The sequence below is a fragment of the Rana temporaria genome, chromosome 1 (genome assembly GCF_905171775.1).
Source record: "Rana temporaria chromosome 1, aRanTem1.1, whole genome shotgun sequence".
NCBI lineage: Eukaryota > Metazoa > Chordata > Amphibia > Anura > Ranidae > Rana > Rana temporaria.
In genome coordinates, this window is record NC_053489.1 from 493,209,116 (window position 1) to 493,230,468 (window position 21,353).

The window sequence follows — 21,353 nt, forward strand, 5'->3', positions numbered from 1 at the left end:
GGCGGCACAGATGGGCGGCACTTATGGGTGGCACTGATGGATACTTATGGGTGGCACAGGTGGGCACTGATAGGTGGGCACTGTGCATGGATGGGCACTGTGGGGTGGCACTGATGGACACTGTGGGGTGGCACTGATTTTCCCAGTCAGTGCCCATTTGTGGGCACTGATTGGCATCTTTTTTCTTATTTTTTATTGCTTTTTGTTTTTTTGTTCTATATTTTTTTTGCTTTTGCACACCCTGGTGGTCCAGGGTGGGCATCCCTGGTGGTCCAGTGTGGTGATCCGAGGGGGGGCTGCGCTGATAAACAATCAGCGCGAACGCCCCCTGTCAGGAGAGCCGCCGATCGGCTCTCCTATACTCGCGTCTGTCAGACGCGAGTGAGGAAGAGCCATCGATGGCTCTTCCTGTTTACATCGTGATCAGCCGTGATTGGACACGGCTCATCACGTGGTAAAGAGTCTCCGTCTCCGTGAGAGACTCTTTACTGAGATCAGACTGACACCCCGCATCACCGATCGCCGCACTGCGTGCCCCCACAGGCACGTGCGGCATGAAATCCTGCAGGACGTCCTGTCAGGATTGTGTAACCACTTCCCGGACGTAAATCGGCCATAGGCTGGGCGGGAAGTGGTTAATTTGCATAGTTTTTCTCTCACTCCCTGTTTGGCTATGGGGCAGGAAGTGAAGGCAAATCTCCCCAATTGGACACAGATAATACAAAATAAACTGACAGGGCCTATAACACTCCCTCACTCTATCCAAAATTAAAGAAAATAAAACTTGTTGATTATAGTTCTTGTCAGGGGCGGACTGACCATTGAGTCACTCGGGCACTGCCCAAGGGCCCCATGCCACTAGGGGGCCCCATCCGGGTTGCCAGGCTCAGTAAAACCAGGGACAGTATGTAAAAATCTGTGTTTTTTTTAGATCTGTCCCTGATATGTCCGAAAATGACATGCTTTTAATGTGAATATCCCAAGATTTTAGCTGCCCGCCTCTGCACTACCTCCTGGCGTGGTGGTCATCTGTAAGCCAGAGGGGCCCCATAATCTTCTATTGCCCAGGGGCCACATGAGTTGTCAGTCCGCCCCTGGTTCTAGTTTAAGCACAAATTTCATAGAGTTTTATTGAGAGCCCCAAAAAATATAACCATGCCAATAGGCCAGGATAGAGCGTTGCTAATATGTAGGAATGTGTGCGTTATTAATTTGCAAATAAGTATTATCTGCTCATTTTTTGGGGATGTCTGCACCCCTGATAGTGACAACATTTGTGAGGTGTCTTCACCCTTTCTAATTCATTCACTTCCTGTCACATAGCCAAACAGGAAGTGAGGGTAAAACCTTACTAATATCTTTTCTTGGGGACACAGAGATCAAGCTAAATAGTTTCCCATTATGTAAATTGCACTCTAGCATTTTGCTGTGTACACCCCAAATTATTAGGGATCTTGGACTTTGGGGTCCATTGACTAAAGGCAAATCCACTTTGCACTACAAGTGCAAAGCAAGGAAGAAAGAAAACAAAACAACTTTGCTTCTACAGGATTGGATGTTAAAACCATCAGTGCTTCCTCTCTGATTTTCAGCAACTATGCTTGTACTGCAGAGTGGCTTTGCCTTTACTAAACCCCAAACTAAATAATCATTTGGGGCAGGGATCCTCAAACTACGGGCCTCCAGCTGTTTTAGAACTACACATCCCATGAGGCCTTGTAATGCACTGACATTCACAGACATGACTAGGCATGATGGGAATTGTAGTTCCTGAACAACTGGAGGGCCGTAGTTTGAAGACCCATGATTTGGGGTGTACACAGCAGTGCTGGAGTGCAATTTGCTTAATGGGGACACTAGTTAGATTGACCTGTGTCCCCAAGAAATGACACTGGTAGGGTTTTAACCTCACTTCCTGTTCAGCTGTGTGACAGGAAGTGAAGCCAATTTTAAGAAAAGGGACACAAAGCTCAACACAAAAATAAAAAAACACAAAGCAGGGGTTCTAACACTCACTTGGCTTCCCTCAAACACCCACAATTTGAATAGGATTGCCTTGCGCTAGATTTAAGCACAGTGCTGTAAATCAGCACGTCAAGCCTGTCCACCAATAGCAAACCCCCCCCCCACAGGCCATGTTTGCAGGTTTTCCTTCATCTTGCACATGTGCTTTAAAATACAGTCTGGACAGCAATTCTTGATAAGAGAAATCCCCAAAACATGTCCTGTCGGGGGTACTTGAGGGCTGAGGACCACTGCAGAATAAATAAAATACTTACCAGTTTTTGTCTTTAAAGTCAGGGAGAATAAACATGGCAAACATTTCATGATTACACACCAGGAAAGAAGCTTAGACAAAAATCACACATAATTTGTTAGGCCCAAACCTAGTTCAGCTGCAGCTGTCAACATATGTAGCATGAAAAAGTAACAAAAGACAAACTTAACAATTTTAAAGTAATTTTTATTGGTCAACAAAACAAGGAAAGCAAAAAAAGACAAACAAACAAAAATACATTTCAAAATTCTAAATAACCATAGCTTTACACATTTTTCATAAAATAAGGCCACATAGACAAATACATCAAAGTGAACATCATTTAAAAATAAACCAAAACCATTGGCAAAATAAAACAAAACCCATGCAACAAACCACATTTGTGTTTAGCAACAGCATTTCTGCCAGCCTGCCCCTTCTGAGGGCAGCTGAGGACTGATCGATCCAAGCTTTTTATAACAGTGCTAGTAATGAAGCAATTGAAATCACATGACCAAATTGCAGTCTCTAGTTTGGGTGAGCTTGTAATTGGGCACACCTGCAATTAATCCAAACCACGCTCTATGAGCATCCAATGAGTGTTTTTCACCTTTTAAAAAGAAAGGATATTTTTTTTCTAAGTGTTTGAGCATGCTCAGTTCATCACACATGTAGGAACCAAGCTGCAATGGAATGAGAGCTTTTATTTTTTGGTTTCCCCTGATCTGATGCTTTCCAGCCTGAAGGGGAGGTGTTAAAGACAGAAGTAAACACGCACATTTAATAATCTATTTGTGTGAAAAAAAAGGTTGCCAATTTTGTTTGGGAGCCACGTCGCACGACTGCGCAATTGTCAGTTAAAGCGACGCCGTGCCGAATCACAAAAACTTGCCCGGTCATTGACCAGAAATATGGTCCGGGCTCAAGTGGTTAAAAATTAACAAAACACAAAAGTGAGCCCAATTTTTGGGGAAAATGTGAAAGATGATGTTACACCGAGTAAATAGATACCTTACATGTCACGCTTTACTATTGGAAACACTCCTGCAATGGGGCCAAAATGAATTCCGTGAATATCCCCATAGGCGACCTTTTTCTTTTTTTTCCAGGTTACCAGTTTATAGTTACAAAGAAGGTCTAGTGGTAAAAGTATTGCTCTCGCTCTAACGCACGCGTCAATACCTCACATGTGTGGTTTGAACGATGTTTATATATGTGGGCGGGACTTGCGTAAGTCCCGCCCACATATGTAAAAATTAGTTTTACTTTTTGCTATAATAAATATCCCCAAAAATATATATTGAAAAAACTAAAAAACCCCTCAGTTTAGGCCGATACGTATTCTACATCTTTTTGGTTCCAAAAAATCGCAAATAGCGTTTAGTGTTTGGTTTTTGCAAAAGTTATAGCGTCTACAAATTTTTTTTTTTGGTTGTTTTAACTAGTTATTGGGGCGATCAGCGATTTTTATCGGTACTGCGACATTATGGCGGACACATCGAACACTTTTTTGGAACCATTGGCATTTTTCTAGCGATCAGTGCTGTAAAAAATGCATTGCTTACTCAAAAAATGCCACTGGCAGGGAAGGGGTTAACACTAGGTGCAAGGGAGGGGTTAAATATGTTCCCTGGGTGTGTTCTAACTGTAGGGGGGGGGGACTGACATGTGTAAATGACAGATCGCTGTTCATGAAGGGGAACTCCAGACCCCCCCAAAAAAAAAATAAGGTGGGTTCCCTCCAGGTGCATACCAGGCTCTTAGGCTTGGTCTGGAACATAAGGGGTTAAACCCGTGCAAAAAAAAATAGCGTGGGGTCCCCCCCAAGATCCAAACCAAGCACTTATCCCAGGCACGCAGTCTGGTCAGACAGGAATGGGGGTGGGGACGAGCGAGCGCCCCCCTCCCTCCTGAGCCGTACCAGACCACATGCCCTCAACATGGGGGAGTGTGTGCTGTGGGGGAGGGGGGCACTGCCCCCCCACCCCAAACACTCTTGCCCCCATGTCGATAGGGACAAGAGCCTCTTCCCGACAACCCTGGCCGTTGGTTGTCGGGGTATGCGGGCGGAGAGCTTATCAGAATCTGAGAGACCCCTTTAATAAAGGGGTCCCCAGATTCCGGCCCCCCACCCTATGTGAATGAGTATGGGGTACATCGTACCTCTACCCATTCACATGGGGGAAATGTAAAGTAAAAAAAACACACCACACAGAATAAAATATTTTATTAATCTGCTCCGGAGCCCCCCCTTTCTTCTTTAGCTCTCTTAGAAGGGGGGGTTTCTTCTCTCCCGATCTTCCGCCGGGACCCTGGGCTTCGGTGATTTCTGCCGGGGGAGGGCGCCATCCCTCGGTCCTCTCCGGAGCCTTCCGCCGGATGCCCCCACCTCATTTAAGCTCTTTTTCATTAGGGAGGGGCATCCGGACTTCGGGGTCTTCTGCCGGGGGATGGCGCCTATCCCCCGGTCTTTCCGGTGCCTTCCGCCAGGGTTCCGGTCTTCCTGGTCTTCTGCCGGGGGTGCGCCAACTCCCCGGTCTTTTCTCTTCTGTCTTCTCTGCTCCCTCTTCTGCCTGGCTCCCCCGCGGAGCCAGGGCTTTCTTCCGTCTTCTTTCTTCTCTCTTCCTTCTTCTGCCTGTCTCCTCCGCGGAGCACAGGGCTTGTCTCCGCTGTCCTCTTCCTTCTCTTCCATTCGATGTTGACACGACGAGGTTCCGCGCTGACATGCCGTGTCAGCGGCGGGCATGGACTTATATAGGGCAATGCCACCATGTGACCTCAACCCATGTGACATCACATTCCCTGGGCATGATGGGAATGTGATGTCACATGGGTTGAGGTCACATGGTGGCATTGCCCTATATAAGTCCATGCCCACTGCTCAGACGGCATTCCAGCGCCGGACCTCGTCGTGTCAACATCCAATGGAAGAGAAGCAAGAAGACAGCGGAGACAAGCCCTGGGCTCCCGGAGGAGACAGGCAGAAGAAGGAAGAGAGAAGAAAGAAGACGGAAGAAAGCCCTGGCTCCGCGGGGGAGCCAGGCAGAAGAGGGAGCAGAGAAGACAGAAGAGAAAAGACCTGGGAGTTGGCGCACCCCTGGCAGAAGACCAGGAAGACCGGAACCCTGGCGGAAGGCACCGGAAAGACCGGGGGATAGGCGCCATCCCCCGGCAGAAGAGCCCGAAGTCCGGATGCCCCTCCCTAATGAAAAAGAGCTTAAATGGGGTGGGGGCATCCGGCGGAAGGCTCCGGAGAGGACCGAGGGATGGCGCCCTCCCCCGGCAGAAATCACCGAAGCCCAGGGTCCCGGCGGAAGATCGGGAGAGAAGAAACCCCCCCTTCTAAGAGAGCTAAAGAAGAAAGGGGGGGCTCCGGAGCAGATTAATAAAATATTTTATTCTGTGTGGTGTTTTATTTTACTTTACATTTCCCCCATGTGAATGGGTAGAGGTACGATGTACCCCATACTCATTCACATAGGGTGGGGGGCCGGCATCTGGGGGCCCCCTTATTAAAGGGAGCTCGCAGATTCCGATTAGCCCCGCCCGCATACCCCGACAACCAATGGCAAGGGTTGTCGGGAAGAGGCTCTTGTCCCTATCGACATGGGGGCAAGAGTGCTGTGGGGTGGGGGGGCAGTGCCCCCCTCCCCCACAGCACACACTCCCCCATGTTGAGGGCATGCGGTCTGGTACGGCTCAGGAGGGGGGGGGGCGCTCGCTCGTCCCCTCCCCCATTCCTGTCCGGGCCAGACTGCATGCTTGGGATGAGGGCTTGGTTTGGATCTGGGGGGGACCCCCGTGCCGAATCGGCGCGGGTTTAACCCCTCACGTTCCGGACCAAGCCTAAGAGCCTAATGTAGCCCTGAAGGGGGACCCGCGCCGATTTCAAGTTTGAAATTTGGCGCCGAGTTCCCCTTCAGGGCTGAAAACAGCTCGGAGATTCCCGTGCGCCGCGTCACGCAGCGCAATCACGGGTACGCCGCTTGGTATTTACCAAGATTTTCACGGCGTACTGACAAGGCGCACGGGAATCCCTGACTTTTCTCTCTGCGCATGCCCAGTATGCAAATGAACCTCCCGAGGTTCAGGCGCACTGTGCAAGCGTACGGGGATCTGTTTTCAAAAAACACTTTCCCTTTCAATTCGGCCCGCCAAACACTTTAAAACACATGTCACTTCACTTCCCCTGCATCCCCCCACCTCCCCCCCTAATAAACTCCCGCCCAAACCCCCGCAATTTACAGTTTAATGTGCCGTGCGCCAGGTCTGTACTGGTGCACAATGCACCCTCTCCTGGGCGCACGGAGCACATTAGTAACTAGGGAAATACACTGCACTAGCAGCGTATTTCTTTAGTAAATGGCCAAACGGCTGCTACTCCTGCTTTTACTCCATGAGTCATGGAGTAAAGGCTTGGTAAATCAGGCCCAATATCACATACATTGCTACCTGTATGTGGTATGGTCAGCAAGGCAGCCTGCTCCAGTTTGACATCTATGTTCAAAAAAATCAGGAAAAAAAATGCTTGGTATTTATAACGTGGCAGGAAACCAATAGAATAAAAAAAAATTAAACATACTGGGCCAGATTCACAAAAGGGATACGACGGCGTATCTCCTGATACGCCGTCGTATCTCTGTTTCTATCTATGCGACTGATTCATAGAATCAGTTACGCATAGATATCCATAAGATCCGACAGGTGTAATTGTTTTACACTGTCGGATCTTAGGATGCAGTACCGCGGCCGCCGCTGGGGGGAGTTTGTGTCGTAAACCAGCGTCGGGTATGCAAATTAGGAGTTACGGCGATCCACGACGGATTTTCACGTTCGCTACATCGCCGCTAGTCTAGTTTCCCGTCGCAAAGTTAGTCGTCGTTTTGGGTGCCCTAACTTTAGTCAGCAATCGTATTGCTGTCTAAAGTATGGCCGTCGTTCCCGCGTCGAAATTTAAAATTTAACGTCGTTTGCGTAACACGTCCGGGAATACGGAAGTACGCTACGCGCGTCGCCGTTCGAAAAAATGATGTTACGGCGCGCAAAGCACGATGGGATTTGCAAAACGGAGCATGCGCAGTAGGTCCGGCGCGGGAGCGCGCCTAATTTAAATGGCACACACCCATTTGAATTGGCCCGCCTTGCGCCAGAGGCTGCCAGCGTAGTTTTCATCGCAAGTGCTTTGTGAATCAGGCACTTGCGATGAAAACTTGCGGCGGTGTAACGTATCAACGATACGTTACGCCGCCGCTCACCTACGTGAATCTGGCCCACTGACCCTACTAATCTACTGCCCAAGACAACTACCCATGTTTTTCTCTGCTATAAGCACAAAACAAGCTCTACTCCTAACATCTGGGGTCTTGTCTTATTACTAAAACAACAACTATATTTAGCAAATTGTAATTTCTATTTTTACTCTTACCTGAAAAAAAAATACTAAAAAACTGAAATCTTTTTCTAAAGAGCACTATGCAGCATTATGCATAATTACTGATGAATCAGGATTCTAGAGTCGAGACTGGGTGAAGCAGAAGGCTAATGAAGCACTGTCTGGGCAGCAGAGGGAGCTGTTGTTAACTCAAACTTCAAACAGAGTATACAGTATATTACATCGCTAATTACTTAATTAGGCAGACAGAAAGATAAGAGGATTGACACATTGCAGACCCACAGCCGTGTTCATTTAGATGTGTGTGTGTGTTTTAAGCTACTCATTTGAGCAAAAGCTCATTCCTAGCACAGGCTGCACTCTTTACAATTTATTATGCTCATGGAAGGATGTTGAGGTGCAATCACCTTCTAAAGCCCAGATCCCAAAGCTATCTGTGTAATATCATTAACTGTAATAGTCAGTCATTTCACAAATCTGAACCAGAGTTATTATTATATTATAATAATGGCTATTGCAATCAATGTAATATAAAGGCAAAGACCATTAAAGACAAAGTGAAATATATTACCTATAAAGAGCACTATTCCAAGACCATCTTCAGCATGGTAAATGTCAAGAACTTGGAGAGCCTGATTTACTAAAGACTATGTGATGGGCCACATTGGCTAATTTACTAAAACATATGGGTTGTTAAAGCAAATCTTCATTCACATCTTATCCATCACAGAATCCTAAATTAATACATTTGTAATTTTTTGGGGGGGTGTAACAAGTACAGGAGGTTCTAACTCTCACTTTCTTATTCATAGCCTAGGCGAGGATGATGTCCCCTTGGTCCACATCCCCTACCTGTAGCCTTATGAAATCATATCACACACCCTAGGGGGATACAGGACTAGTCTCCCTGCAGTATGCATGTGCAGTAGAGCAGAAGTCATCAACCCTGTCCTCAGGGCCCACTAACAGGCCAGGTTTGCAAGATATCTGAAATACATGACAGGTGATATAATTTGCTGCTCAGCGATTGCAGTATTCTAATCTGCATCTCCCCAAGGTAATACATAAAACCTGGCCTGTTAGTGGGCCCTGAGGACAGGGTTGATGACCACTGTAGTAGAGGACAAATAGCAGAGGACAAATAAATCTGTTCTCCCTAATGTAAGAACAGACAGCAATACAAATTGACAGTGGTTCTAATCACTCTTCACTCTGTCCAAAGCCATGCATATATATTATTATACAAGATTTATATAGCGCCAACAGTCTGCACAGCGTTTTACATTGTAGGGAGATACTATACCAACAGTACAATTCAAAACAAGAGGGTTAGAGGAGCCCTGCTCCTGTGAGCTTACAATCTAATAGGGAGGGGCTGGTTAAACAAAAGGAAGAGACTGTGAGGGATGAACTGATGAGGGGAGTAGAAGATTTGGTTGTTAGCTGGAGACAGGATAGGCCACCCTGAAGAGATACATTTTCAGGGATCGCCTAAAAGTAGACAAAGTAGGAGATAGGAGTTGAGTAGCGAGTTCCAGAGGATGGAAGAGGCTCTGGAGAAGTCCTGGTGACGAGCATGGAAGGAGGAGACAAGTGAGCTAGAAAGCAGAAGGTCTTGGGAGGGGCGGAGAGGATGATTTGGGTGATATTTGGAGATAAGATTGGTGATGTAGCTCAGGGCAACATTGTGAATGGCTTTGTATGTTATTGTTAGTGTTTTGAATTTTATTCGTTGGGCAATGGGAAGCCAGTGGAGGGATTGGTAGAGAGGAGTGGTGGAAACTGAACGGTTGGTAAGGTGGATGAGTCTGGTAGCGACATAGACTGAAGAGGAGAAAGCTTGTCGAGAGGTAGGCCAATGAGGAGGGAGTTACAATACTCAAGACCAGAGATAACAAAGGAGTGAATAAGTTGCTTAGTGTACTCAGCGGTTAGAAAGGGGCATATTTTGGAGAAGTTTCGGAGGTGAAGTCTGGACGATTTGGACAGTGATAGGATTTGGGGCTGTACATACATATATATATATATATATATATATATATATATATATATATATATGTGTGTGTGTGTGTATATGCATATATATATATATCATACGTGACCCAAAACTTTTTTGGGACATTCAGTGCACACTGTACATGGGATCTGCAACAAATGACAAAAGTGTATAATTACTTTGGCTTCTCATATCTTCCAGTGGTTATACTCTTCACTAACAATCTTAACTTTGCCCCACCTCCCCATTGATTGGGTACCATTCCTATTTTTGCAGCATGAGAGGTTTCAATTTGTGGTAGATTAAGGATAGCCAAACCACCTGATAATTTCTTATATCTGCTTAAGATTAGGTTGGTCTGCACACCTGTTGAGTCCATTATGAGGAGTATTCACTCTTCCTCTATGCATTTTTATTTTATTTGATATTATGGCCAATGCAGCAAAAGGTGCTGGAACACAGTCAGGAGCAAAAAGACGTTGAAAGAACACTTGGATATTTCGCCACACTAACGGAATATCAAAGACATAAATCACTTTTGGCTGGACTGACTGATTAGATGTCCAAAGGTAATGCCAAATGAGGGAAATGAGCTGAGAATTTAGGTAAGATAAGGACTCTCCCCCAAAGCTCACAAGGATAGCTTGAAGCTGGTATTTCAAGCAGACACCTGCAATTCAGAACTTTATCTGGTGCATATCTAAACTAAAAATGTGTTTTGTTTGGACTCATTCATTTAAACAATGGCTGTGCATTTCACTTCTACCCAGTACACCTTCATATTATTTTTAAGATAAATGATACACATGCACTAAATATGATCATCATGCAACCTTTTAGCTAGCGCTTAAAGCTTTGTGCCCAAAAAGCCTATTTGATATTGATGGCTTTTCACTCTTAAATGCACTTTAATGCACTGAACAAATCATGTTACATTTTTCATTCATCAAGTTAATTATTTTTACCTTACATCCTTTGGTCATGTAAACATGAAGCATAATAGTTTTGGGTGCTTATTGTTAATTTCAGTTGCTTTCCAAGCACTCCCCGTCACATGTATAGGTACGTTGTATTGAGCTAAACACTAGCACTAAATAAGATTTTAGATGTATTTTGCTACATTCCATATTAGAATGGACTGCATCATCTATATGTCCTGACCATGGAGCCATTGTTTATCTATTTTGCTCTCCTGGTGGTCCCCTTACAAGTTTAGTCTGGAGCATGTGCTTTGTAAATTCTTCCCTCTCGCTTTTCTTCCTCTTTAACCAATCGGATCTAAACTTCCAAGGCAGGTTTTAATCTCATTTTTGATTTTGTGCTACATCTATGTGAAAATAGAAAGGAGCCTGCTATGGGCTTGCTTGGGAATTTCTGTTCTCAGATCATCAGATTCTTAGCAAAAATGAACACATAGGGCCAGATTCACAAAGAGATACGACGGTGTATCTCCAGATACACCGTCGTATCTCTGACTTACACTGGTCCTATCTATGCGTCTGATTCATAGAATCAGTTACGCATAGATATGGCTAAGATCCGACAGTGTTACACTGTGTTACACTGTCGGATCTTATTTTCAATTTGAAAATGGCGCCGGGGTGTTCCCGCTGATTTACGTTGAATAATATGTAAATCAGCGAGATACGCAAATTCACGAACGTACGCAGACCCGACGCAGTGTTCTTACGTCGTTTCCGTAGCGGCTTTCCCGGCGTATACGTACCCCTGCTTCTATGACGCGCAGCCAATGTTAAGTATAGCCGGCGTTCCCGCGTCGAATTTGAATTTTTTAACGTCGTTTGCGTAAGTCGTTCTCGAATACGGATGGACGTCGTTTACGTAAGCGTCGAAACCACTGACGTCCTAGCAACGTCAGTGGGAGCAATGCACGCCGGGAAATTTCGCGGACGGCGCATGCGCATTTAAATCGGTGCGGGAACGCGCCTGATTTAAATAGTACACTCCCCCTAGCCGCGGAATTTGAATTCCGCCGGGGGTTTTACGATCCGCCGCCGCAAGTTTGGAGGTAAGTGGTTTGTGAATAACCCACTTGCCTCGCAAACTTGCGGGAGCGGATCTTAAATCAGGTAGATCGAGCGGATCTAAAGATCCGCTGATCTACGTGAATCTGGCCCATAATCTATACTTGGATTCAAACCTTGATAAGTTATTCTTCATCCAAATGATAGTAAGTAACACATACCAAAAGCACTACGTAAGAAGAATAAAGGTGGAAAAAGTGAAGTCAGAGTAAAAATACTCTTATCTAGAAGTGCACAATACGTGTTTGATGAGTATTATAGAGCATTTTGTATAATCCAATAAATGATATATACAAGACCCAAATAGCAATCAATGATTGACCCGGCTACACAGATTAGAACAAAATATAAACCTGGCCATACGCAGTATGCACAATCTTTGCCAAATAACCTTGTGAACCCTGCTTAGTATGCATATGAGATGTAAAAATATCTACTGGTTTGCTATTGTTCTTTATGGTACTGCCTAGGAGAAGCAACCATATGATAATCCCGCATAAAATATGTCAGTTTTCCAGCTTACAACCTTTAAGCCTCTGATGCCTTACATAGGGGTATATGTTGATATTACCAACCAAAAAAGTAATATCAAAGACAAAACAGAAATGAATACCTTTGAATTGAAGCAACCAACACTCAGGATGTTAGTAAATGACTATTGTAACCTGGATTGTTGCTGGTTGTATGTCAACAATTACTTTAATATAGGGCCTGTTAGCATGCATATTAAGCGTGAGTTCTACCAGGAATAATATTTATGGTATGCATTCCTTAAGCATGACACTTTAATACCCCTAGCAACTATCACAGAAATGATTTGCTTTTCCCTACACAAACCTACATAGTCATTTACGGGTACCTTCTATGTCTTCAATAGAGATATTAGATTTGCTTTCAATGTCAGATTCCAATCACTAGTTCAGTATGTGGCAGCAACAAAAGGATTTTTTCTAATAATAGCTTAAAAATTCAACCCCTCCAGAAATTGGGGCAAACTTGCTTCCCGAGACACGCAGCCTCATTAGAGTTCCAGCCTATGTCCTTCATGGCGTACTCAGCATCAGAGGCAGGAGCAAGATATTGATCTTTGAAATATAAAAACATCTTATACAACCGAAGATCACATCATTAAGTGACTGTGCCACAGTTGATGAATAAACTGTTAACATTCTGGCAGTTATTTTTATTTTTTTATTTTAACTATTTTATGCCATCGCAAGTATATACAAATTTAGAGGGATGCAAATATGGTCAATTTACCATTAACCATTAAAGGATCGGCATGTGTTAACAATTGTGCAAGGAACCCTGGGGTCACCGGGGTCATTTTAAATGATCCCATCCGCACGCATGGTCAGTTTTGTAAATGTATCTATAGGAAGCCTGTCTGAAGGAATATTCCAAGATAGACATCAAATTATGCAGTGTTACTATTATCTCCGGGCTGCCTCTGTAAGCATTGTGGCTTCACATACAAGCAATTAAAAAATAGGTTACATCAAAGTTTAAAATAGAATGTTATTATGGAGTTAACTCCAGATGGTCCCATAGGCCATGTTACTATTTATTTCTATGAAGGTTCTCATTTAACCAGGTCATGGTATAGCTCATAATTTAACTATTCTTAATCTGGCTGCAATTATTCTTTTATAATCTCTCTGCCTTAAAACGAAACCTATTCTATCTTCCATATTGCATAAGAAAGTGCAAAGAGCCATGATGAGTACAGTAACTAATGACATCAAGCCAGGATTCTGTATACTGTAGGCAGAGTAAGGATGATTTCTGATTGCTTGCTGTTTACACTTGCTCGTCATCACCATTGCTCTTTGCATTTCCTTTCTGAGTAAGCCTGTATAAAGAAACACTATACATTTGTTAAGGAAAACAATAATGCATTTTAATAGTGATGCCATGTTTTCGTTTTTTTAATTTGAGTTGAATGATTATAATGTACTCCACTAAAATAATGATGAATTATGACAAGATATAAATGTCCTCATGGATCCACCGGCAGCAATTTAACTGTGTCCTAGGCAAGAAACAAGATTATCGAAGTTCATTCATAAGTCACTGAGACAAGCAGGAAAAGGCTGCAAGTAATTCCATTTCCAAATTGCTCATGTAAAACATGACTGGATAAAAAATCTTGATATGCATACAGTGTTTAGAAGAAAATAATTACAAAATGGGACCATTAGCAATGCCCATTCATCTTATGGACGTCACTGATCTACCCATATGTTCTTGCTGTGAATGACACACTGCTTGGAGGTTACACATCGCCTGGTACTGTTCTGCATGTGTGGCTGCACATCACTGATTTTGCAAAGAAACTCTGCAACAAAAGTGACAGTTTGAAGCCTGCATGTTCCAAATATCAGCATGTTTTTAAAGTAGATCTAAATATTTGGATGACATTTCATTTTCTAAAATGTATAAAATGTAGCTAGCATAAAAATTACCATGCTTTTTTCATAAAATATTGCTTTCACGATACATATATCTAGATAGTTATCTAGATATCTAGATATATCTATATCTAGATAATACCATGCTTTTTCATAAAATATTGCTTTTACGATACATATATATATCTATATATATATATATATATCTATATATATATATATATATATATATATATATATATATATATATATATATATATATATATATAGATATATAGATATATATATATATATATATATATATATATATATATATATATATATAGATATATATAAATATATATATATATGTATCTATATATATAAATATGTAGATATATATATATATAGATATATATACATATAGTGTAAATAGATGTCTCAGTGCCGCTGTATTAAGGGCACGCTTGCTGTAGGTCACTACAGAAGACCATATCTGTGCAGCTTTTAGTTTTCTTCAGGGGCATGCATGACAGGGTGACAATGTAGTACAGTTAAAAAACAGTTTTACCCCACAAAAAAGAAGAGCGTGAATCAGGATCTATACGAAAGGATCAGCATATATTTTTTAAAGAAAGCTGCAGATTTAAAAAGATTGCAAATTACTTTTGAATGTCTAAAAGTTTTTATGAGATGTTGGTGATTGGGTTTAAATCGACTTTAAATAAACCACATGATGTGGTCAGGTAAAAACCCATAACTTAAGTTTTTTATAAGGTCTGTGGAAACTTTGTGCCAAAGTGCCCGATTGCTTATGCATCCTGACAGCCTGGTTCTCCTCTTGTGTGGGATAAAATGGTAATATAAGGTATACTCACAGTGAGTGAAAGTGGTAGTCACTAGGAGACCCCCCAGTCATTAAAGAGCCGCTCTCCGCAGGCAAGACCAGTACTCCCCTTGGCTGAGGCAGAGGAGCCCACTGCCCTCCATTCTTTGCAAGCCATCCCCCGCGTTCCCCCACGTCTGGGAAGCTGACCCTGGCAGCGGGCAGCTCCTTGCATTTCCTGCCCTTTGTGGACATACAGGAATCCCCAGGGCTTCTGTGATTTCACAGCAGCGGACACTTGATCCAGTGCAGGGTAGAGAGCAGTCCTCAAGAAGTAGTAGGAGGTTGAGGCAGCAGGGCAGATACACGCAACTGGTAAAGGATGCTGAGAACGTGTGCAGCTGGGTACCAGCAGAGAACTGAAGAGTGATCACGATGGGAAAAGAGGAGCAAATGCAGAGCCACTAGCTGCTGCTCTTTTGCTTCTCTCCTCCTGTCTGAGCTCTCCTCCCCCCTTTCTGATTCTCACTCCTTTTCTCACTGCCTGTCTTTCTCTCTTACTTAGCCATCAATATAACTCGTGCCTGGACAACGACATCATTACTCAGAGGCAAAGCAAAGTCACCCAGCACAGGATCTCCTGTTTATCAAATGAGACAGAAGGAGAAAGGCGTACTGGGCGGGTGCAGGAAAAGCATCTTCTCTTTAAGAAGTACTGTAACTAAGCTAAGTGGAATCTGCAGGGTTTAAAGTGTCTGTGATATTTGTATCTGGAAGCCTCGAGCTCACTGATGCACTCATAACATGAGAGGAAGCTCTGCATCATTCAACTGTGCACATTTATTTAATGGTAACAGTATAGAGCAGATGAAACTACTGCCGGAATTGTAGGTAGGTCTGGACAGGTGGCATTGTGGTTAGATCGTGGAAGATTGGTTGTAAAAGAACATGGGGCCAGATCCACAAAAGGGATACGCAGGCGTATCTGCTGATACGCCGTCGTATCCATGTTTCTATCTATGCGACTGATTCATAGAATCAGTTACGCATAGATATTCCTAAGATCCGGCAGGTGTAATAGTTTTACACTGTCGGATCTTAGGATGCAGTACCGCGGCCGCCGCTGGGGGCTTTTCGTCGAAATTCCGTGTCGGGTATGCAAATTAGCACCTTAATTCTCCGTAAGTGTTAGTTTGCCGTCGCAAAATTAGGGCTGCTTTTACAAAGTGTAAACTTAGTACACCATGTAAAAGTATACCCTTCTTTCCCGCGTCGCTGTCAATTTTTTTTTAAAAAACATTTTTTTCCCGCCGCATCTCTTTTTTACCCGTCGCGATTCACAAAACTCAGCGCAACGTAACGTAACGCAAAGCACGTCGGGAAAATAGCGTCGGGAGCATGCGCAGTACGTCCGGCGCGGGAGCGCGCCTAATTTAAATGGGACTCGCCCCATTAGATTGGGCCCACCTTGCACCGGACGGATTTAAGTTACACAGCTGCAAATTTCTAGGTAAGTGCTTTGTGGATCGGGCACTTAGGTAGAAATTTTGCGGCGGTGTAACTTAAATGGGAACATTTAAGTTAAGCCCGCTGGTTGTTGATCTGGCCCATTGTTCATCCATTGGATTCTGGGCTATAAGGCTCCTTTCACACTGGCGCCGTACGATCCGATCAGTAGTCGATCCATGAACAGATTTTTTGCTTAATCGAATCGAATTGTAACATCCGGATGGGTTTGGTTTTCTGATGCATTTAAAACAAGGAGCCTTCCGACCCATGTTAGATGGAAGAGTGGCTGGATGTAAGTGAACTTGCATGCATTTAGAGCCCTTTCAAACTTTGAAAGTACCTGATAAACACTGGTAAAGCTCCGCTAAAACTAGCCGCGCTTTACCGCATTTTTCGGGTGCTTTTAACCCCCGCTAGTGGCCAAATAAAGGGTTAAAAGCACCCACAAAGCGCTGATAGACCGTTTTCATCGGACAAACCGATAGTGTGTGGGCATCATCGTTTTTTTCCCATCGATGAAAAAAAATAGAACCTGTTTTAAAATGTTCTGATGGTTAAAAAAACGATAGAAAAAACGATCGTCTGTGGGGAAATCCATCGGTCAAAAATCCATGCATGCTCAGAATCAAATCGACGCATGCTCGGAAGCATTTTTCTACGCACGTCGTCGTGTTTTACATCACCGCGTTGGACACGATCAGATTTTTAACTGATGGTGTGTAGGCACGACTGATGAAAGTCAGCTTTATCGGATATCTGATGAAAAAATCCATCGGTCCGTTTTCATCGGATGAACCGATCATGTGTACGTGGCAATAGTGCTCTTAATATGCCTGGGCCCATAAATTGTTGGAAATTCTGTATGTAGATAGCCCTGGAGATACATGAACAATGTATTCTGTGCCACAACTACATCCGCCAGTAGATGGCAGTGTTTATAAGTTTGTAGCTGCATCTATGGTACTGTATACTCTATCGTCTTTTCTCTGCATAACAAAAGTTTCTGTTTGCAGTTAAGCAGCAGATAAACCACATGTGGACTGTGCACTGTCTGTTCTGTAGGGCTATATACAGAATTTCTAACAAAATGTTATATAACTACCTAATCCCTACTAAACAAAGGATCCTGAACATTAGGTCCTTGCATTCCGGTTCCCTGGGTGCCCCAAATCCCAACACAATATGACTTATACCTATCATCCCAGCTTCTTGGACTAAACACCTTGCCACACACATTCCCATTCCCTAAGGCCTCGTACAGACGACCGGATCTATCCGCTGGGATTGATCCGCGGATCAGTTCCAGCAGATAGATCCGGTCGTCTGTACGTCCGAGCGGACATTTCCCGACGGATAAAAATCCAGCCGACGGATTCCCAGCGGATAAAAATTTTGTAGCATGCTACAAAATCTATCAGCTGGGATCCAGTCCAGCGGACTGATCCGGTCGTCTGTACAGACTCACCGGATCAGTCCATCCGCTCAAATTCCTCGCATGCGTCGTAATGATTCAACGCATACGTGGAAGTGTTTACCTTCTGGCGTCGCGCACGTCGCCGCGTCATCGTCGCGGCGACGGCGCGACACGTGACCGCGGATGTTTTCCGCGCGGATTTTGAGCCGATGGTGTGTACAAAATGCGGAGGAGGAATGTCCGCTGGAAACGGTCCGGCGGACCGTTTCCAGCGGATAACCCCTCGTCTGTACCAGGCCTAAACCTCACTCTTAACCCATACCTGCAATAGACAGCCCGACTGGCACTAGTAAGGCTAAGAAGGGTAATGGGTGAGGCCAGGCATTCAACACAGTAAGTCCTGTTAAAGTGGTTCTAAATTCAGAAGGTTTTTATCCTAATGCATTCTATGCATTGGGAAAGGGAATAGCCGCTCCAGGTGGGAACCCAGATGAAAATCCTCCATTGCAGACAACTCAGGTGCAGGCAATGCACTTAGCAAAGCAGGAACAAAGATTGTCTCTGGACAGCCGCACTCTGAACAAATTGTACACGTCACAGCAAAATAAAATAAAACCTGACTGCTCACGCGTTTCGCACTGAAACTAGTGCTTAGTCATAGCTAAAATCTTTTTAGCTATGACTAAGCACTGGTTTCAGTGTGAAATGCGTGAGCAGTCAGGTTTTATTTTGCTGTGACTTGTAGTGCTGTCCTTCTTTTAATAAAAGGCTACAATTTGTTCAGAGTGCGGCTGTCCAGAGACAATCTTTGTTCCTGCATTCTATGCATTAACATAAAAAATCTTCTGTATGCAGCAGCCCCCCTCAGCCCCCCTAATAATTACCTGAGCCCCATCTTGATCCAGCAATGTTGCATGAGAGTCTTGGCTGTCTGGAAAAAAGCCCTCCTCATTGGCTGAGACAGCAGCAGAGCGCCATTGGCTCCCACTGCTGTCAAAGTCAGTGAGCAAATGAGGAGAGAAAGGGGATGGGGCTGAGCCACGGCGCCATGTCTGAATGGACACACTGAGCTGCTTGTTGTGGGGGCACTCCACAGGAGGGAGCCACCAGGAACACAGACGAGGGACCTGAGAAGGGGAGGATCTGGACTGTTCTGCACAAAACCACTGCACAGAGCAGGTAAGTATGTTTGTTATTTGTAAATGAAAAAATAAGACTTTAGTATTACTTTAAAATTTACATATGATATTGATATTGCCTGGGGAATTACAGTACTCAAGGTACTGATTGATAACAGTGCCTCATCTGGTCTGTTGATAAGCTAGCACCTGAGAAACTGATCTCAGACTAAAACAATCTCCTTGTGAAAAATTGTTCTGTTGTGCTATCTCCTAAATGAAAAAAAAAAATCAGTGATTAATCTCTTACTTCCTTAAAGTCTATAGAGGAGAAGAGAGGAGATAAATTACTAATGATTGTTGCTATTCGCTCAAACATGCAACTAAAATTTTCTTATGTAGCATCTCACATTTAAAGTAATGTGATGAGATTTTTGTAGCACAATTGAGCTGCTAAAAAATCACCCAGGAAGCCCTAGCAAGAGGCCCCCAGTGTGAATTACATACTTATATTGTAATACTTAACCACTTCAGCCCGGACCATATTGCTGGTCAATGACCGGGTCACTTTTTGCGATTCGGCACTGCGTCGCATAACTGACAATTGCGCAGTCGTGCGACGTGGCTCCCAAACAAAATTGGCGTCCTTTTTTTCCCACAAATAGAGCTTTCTTTTGGTGGTATTTGATCACCTCTGCGGTTTTTATTTTTTGCGCTATAAACAAAAATAGAGCGACAATTTTGAAAAAAAATGAATAATTTTTACTTTTTGCTGTAATAAATATCCCCAAATATATATATAAAAAAATATTTTTTTTCCCCAGTTTAGGCCGGTACGTATTCTTCTACATATTTTTTGTAAAGAAAGTGCAATAACCGTTTAAGTAAGTTCTAGGATGCGCCGTCGTATCTATGAGCCGTATTCAGGAAACAAGATACGCCTGAATTTTGGCTTAATACGACCGACGTAAGTCTCCTACGCCGTTGTATCTTGGGTGCATATTTACGCTGGCCGCTAGGGGCGCTTCCATTGATTTACGCGTTGAATATGTAAATGAGCAAGATACGCCGCTTCACGTACGTACTTACGCCCGTTGCAGTAATCTACGCCGTTTACGTAAGGCGTACGTCCGGCGTAAGTTTACCCCTCATAAAGCAGGGGTAAGTCATGTTAAGGTATGGATGTCGGAAACGTCGGAACAGCCGTCGTATTTTACGTCGTTTACGTAAGTCGTACGTGAATGGGGCTGGGCGTAAGTTAAGCTCACGTCGTACGCATTGAGCCATTGTATCTTAGGGAGTATATGCAACGTGATTCTGCGCATGCGCCGTTCGTACAGCCATGCATTTACATGGGGTCACGACTCATTTTAATACAACATGCCCACTACCTGCTTACTTTGAATTAGGCGGGCTTACGCCGGCCTATTTACGTTACGCTGGCCTAAATATGGGAGCAAGTGCTTTGTGAATACTCAGCTTGCCTCTCAATGTTACGTCGGCGTAGCGCATATGAGATGCGCTATGCCGGCACAAAGATACAACAATGTACCTGAATCTGGCCCATAGCGTCTACAAAATAGGGCATAGTTTTATGGTATTTTTATTAATATTTTTTTTTAAGTAGTAATGGCGGTGATCAGCAATTTATGAACAGACGATCAGGCATTTCTCCCCCTGATAGGACAGGGAGCTGTGTGTTTACACACACAGCTCCCGGTTGTCGCACTGTAATGAGCAATCGCGGGTGCCCGGCGGTGATCGCGCCCGTCAGGCACATGCGTCGGGACCAGGGGCAAGCGGGGGGCGCACCAGCACGCCTCCAGCGGTGCGCATGCGCCCCTATTGGCTGATTTGCGAGATGATGTATAGCTACGTGATCTCGTGCAGCCAAGCCGACCTGCCGCCGTATAACTGCGGCGGCTGGTCGGCAAGCAGTTAAAGTGAAGTTCCAATGTGAATTTTGAAATTCCCCCAACCCTTGTGTTGCTGATCACATTTCCATGAATCAGCTGAACTTTTTATTTTTTTTAGAGGTGTTTATTACCTTTTTGACCATTACACAGGAGCACTCCCGCTGAAGGCGAGGTACGTCATATCTGGCTGCCCGTTGGATCCTGGGATATTAGTGGTATCAATCCCAGGAGTCAATGGGCAGCCTCGACAATATGGGTGTGCCACTCTTTATATGCAATGCGCATTCGCAAGATGGGGTATCCTGGGAAGGAGCTATGAGTGGGCTTCAAACTGAAGATGGGAGTGTGCTTATTAAGGAAGTGACAATGAGTAATTTGCACAACTATCCAACAAAAAATTGTTCATTTACTACGGAATGTATTATGCAAAATGCGACAATCGCAAGGGTGTTTTTTTTTGTTTTTTTTAAAAGGCTTAAACTCTATTTTA

At 44.0% G+C, this 21,353-nt stretch overlaps 1 protein-coding gene across 1 annotated transcript in view; it reads right to left on the minus strand.

The window, feature by feature from the left end:
* TRPC3 (transient receptor potential cation channel subfamily C member 3) overlaps positions 1-15,496 on the minus strand; it is a 276,775-nt gene extending 261,279 nt beyond the window's left edge. The window contains exon 1 of the mRNA XM_040330375.1: positions 14,959-15,496. Coding sequence (XP_040186309.1) covers positions 14,959-15,161 — 203 coding nt within the window. The 5' untranslated portion in view covers positions 15,162-15,496. The remainder of the gene's footprint in view (positions 1-14,958) is intronic.
* Positions 15,497-21,353: the final 5,857 nt, after the last annotated feature.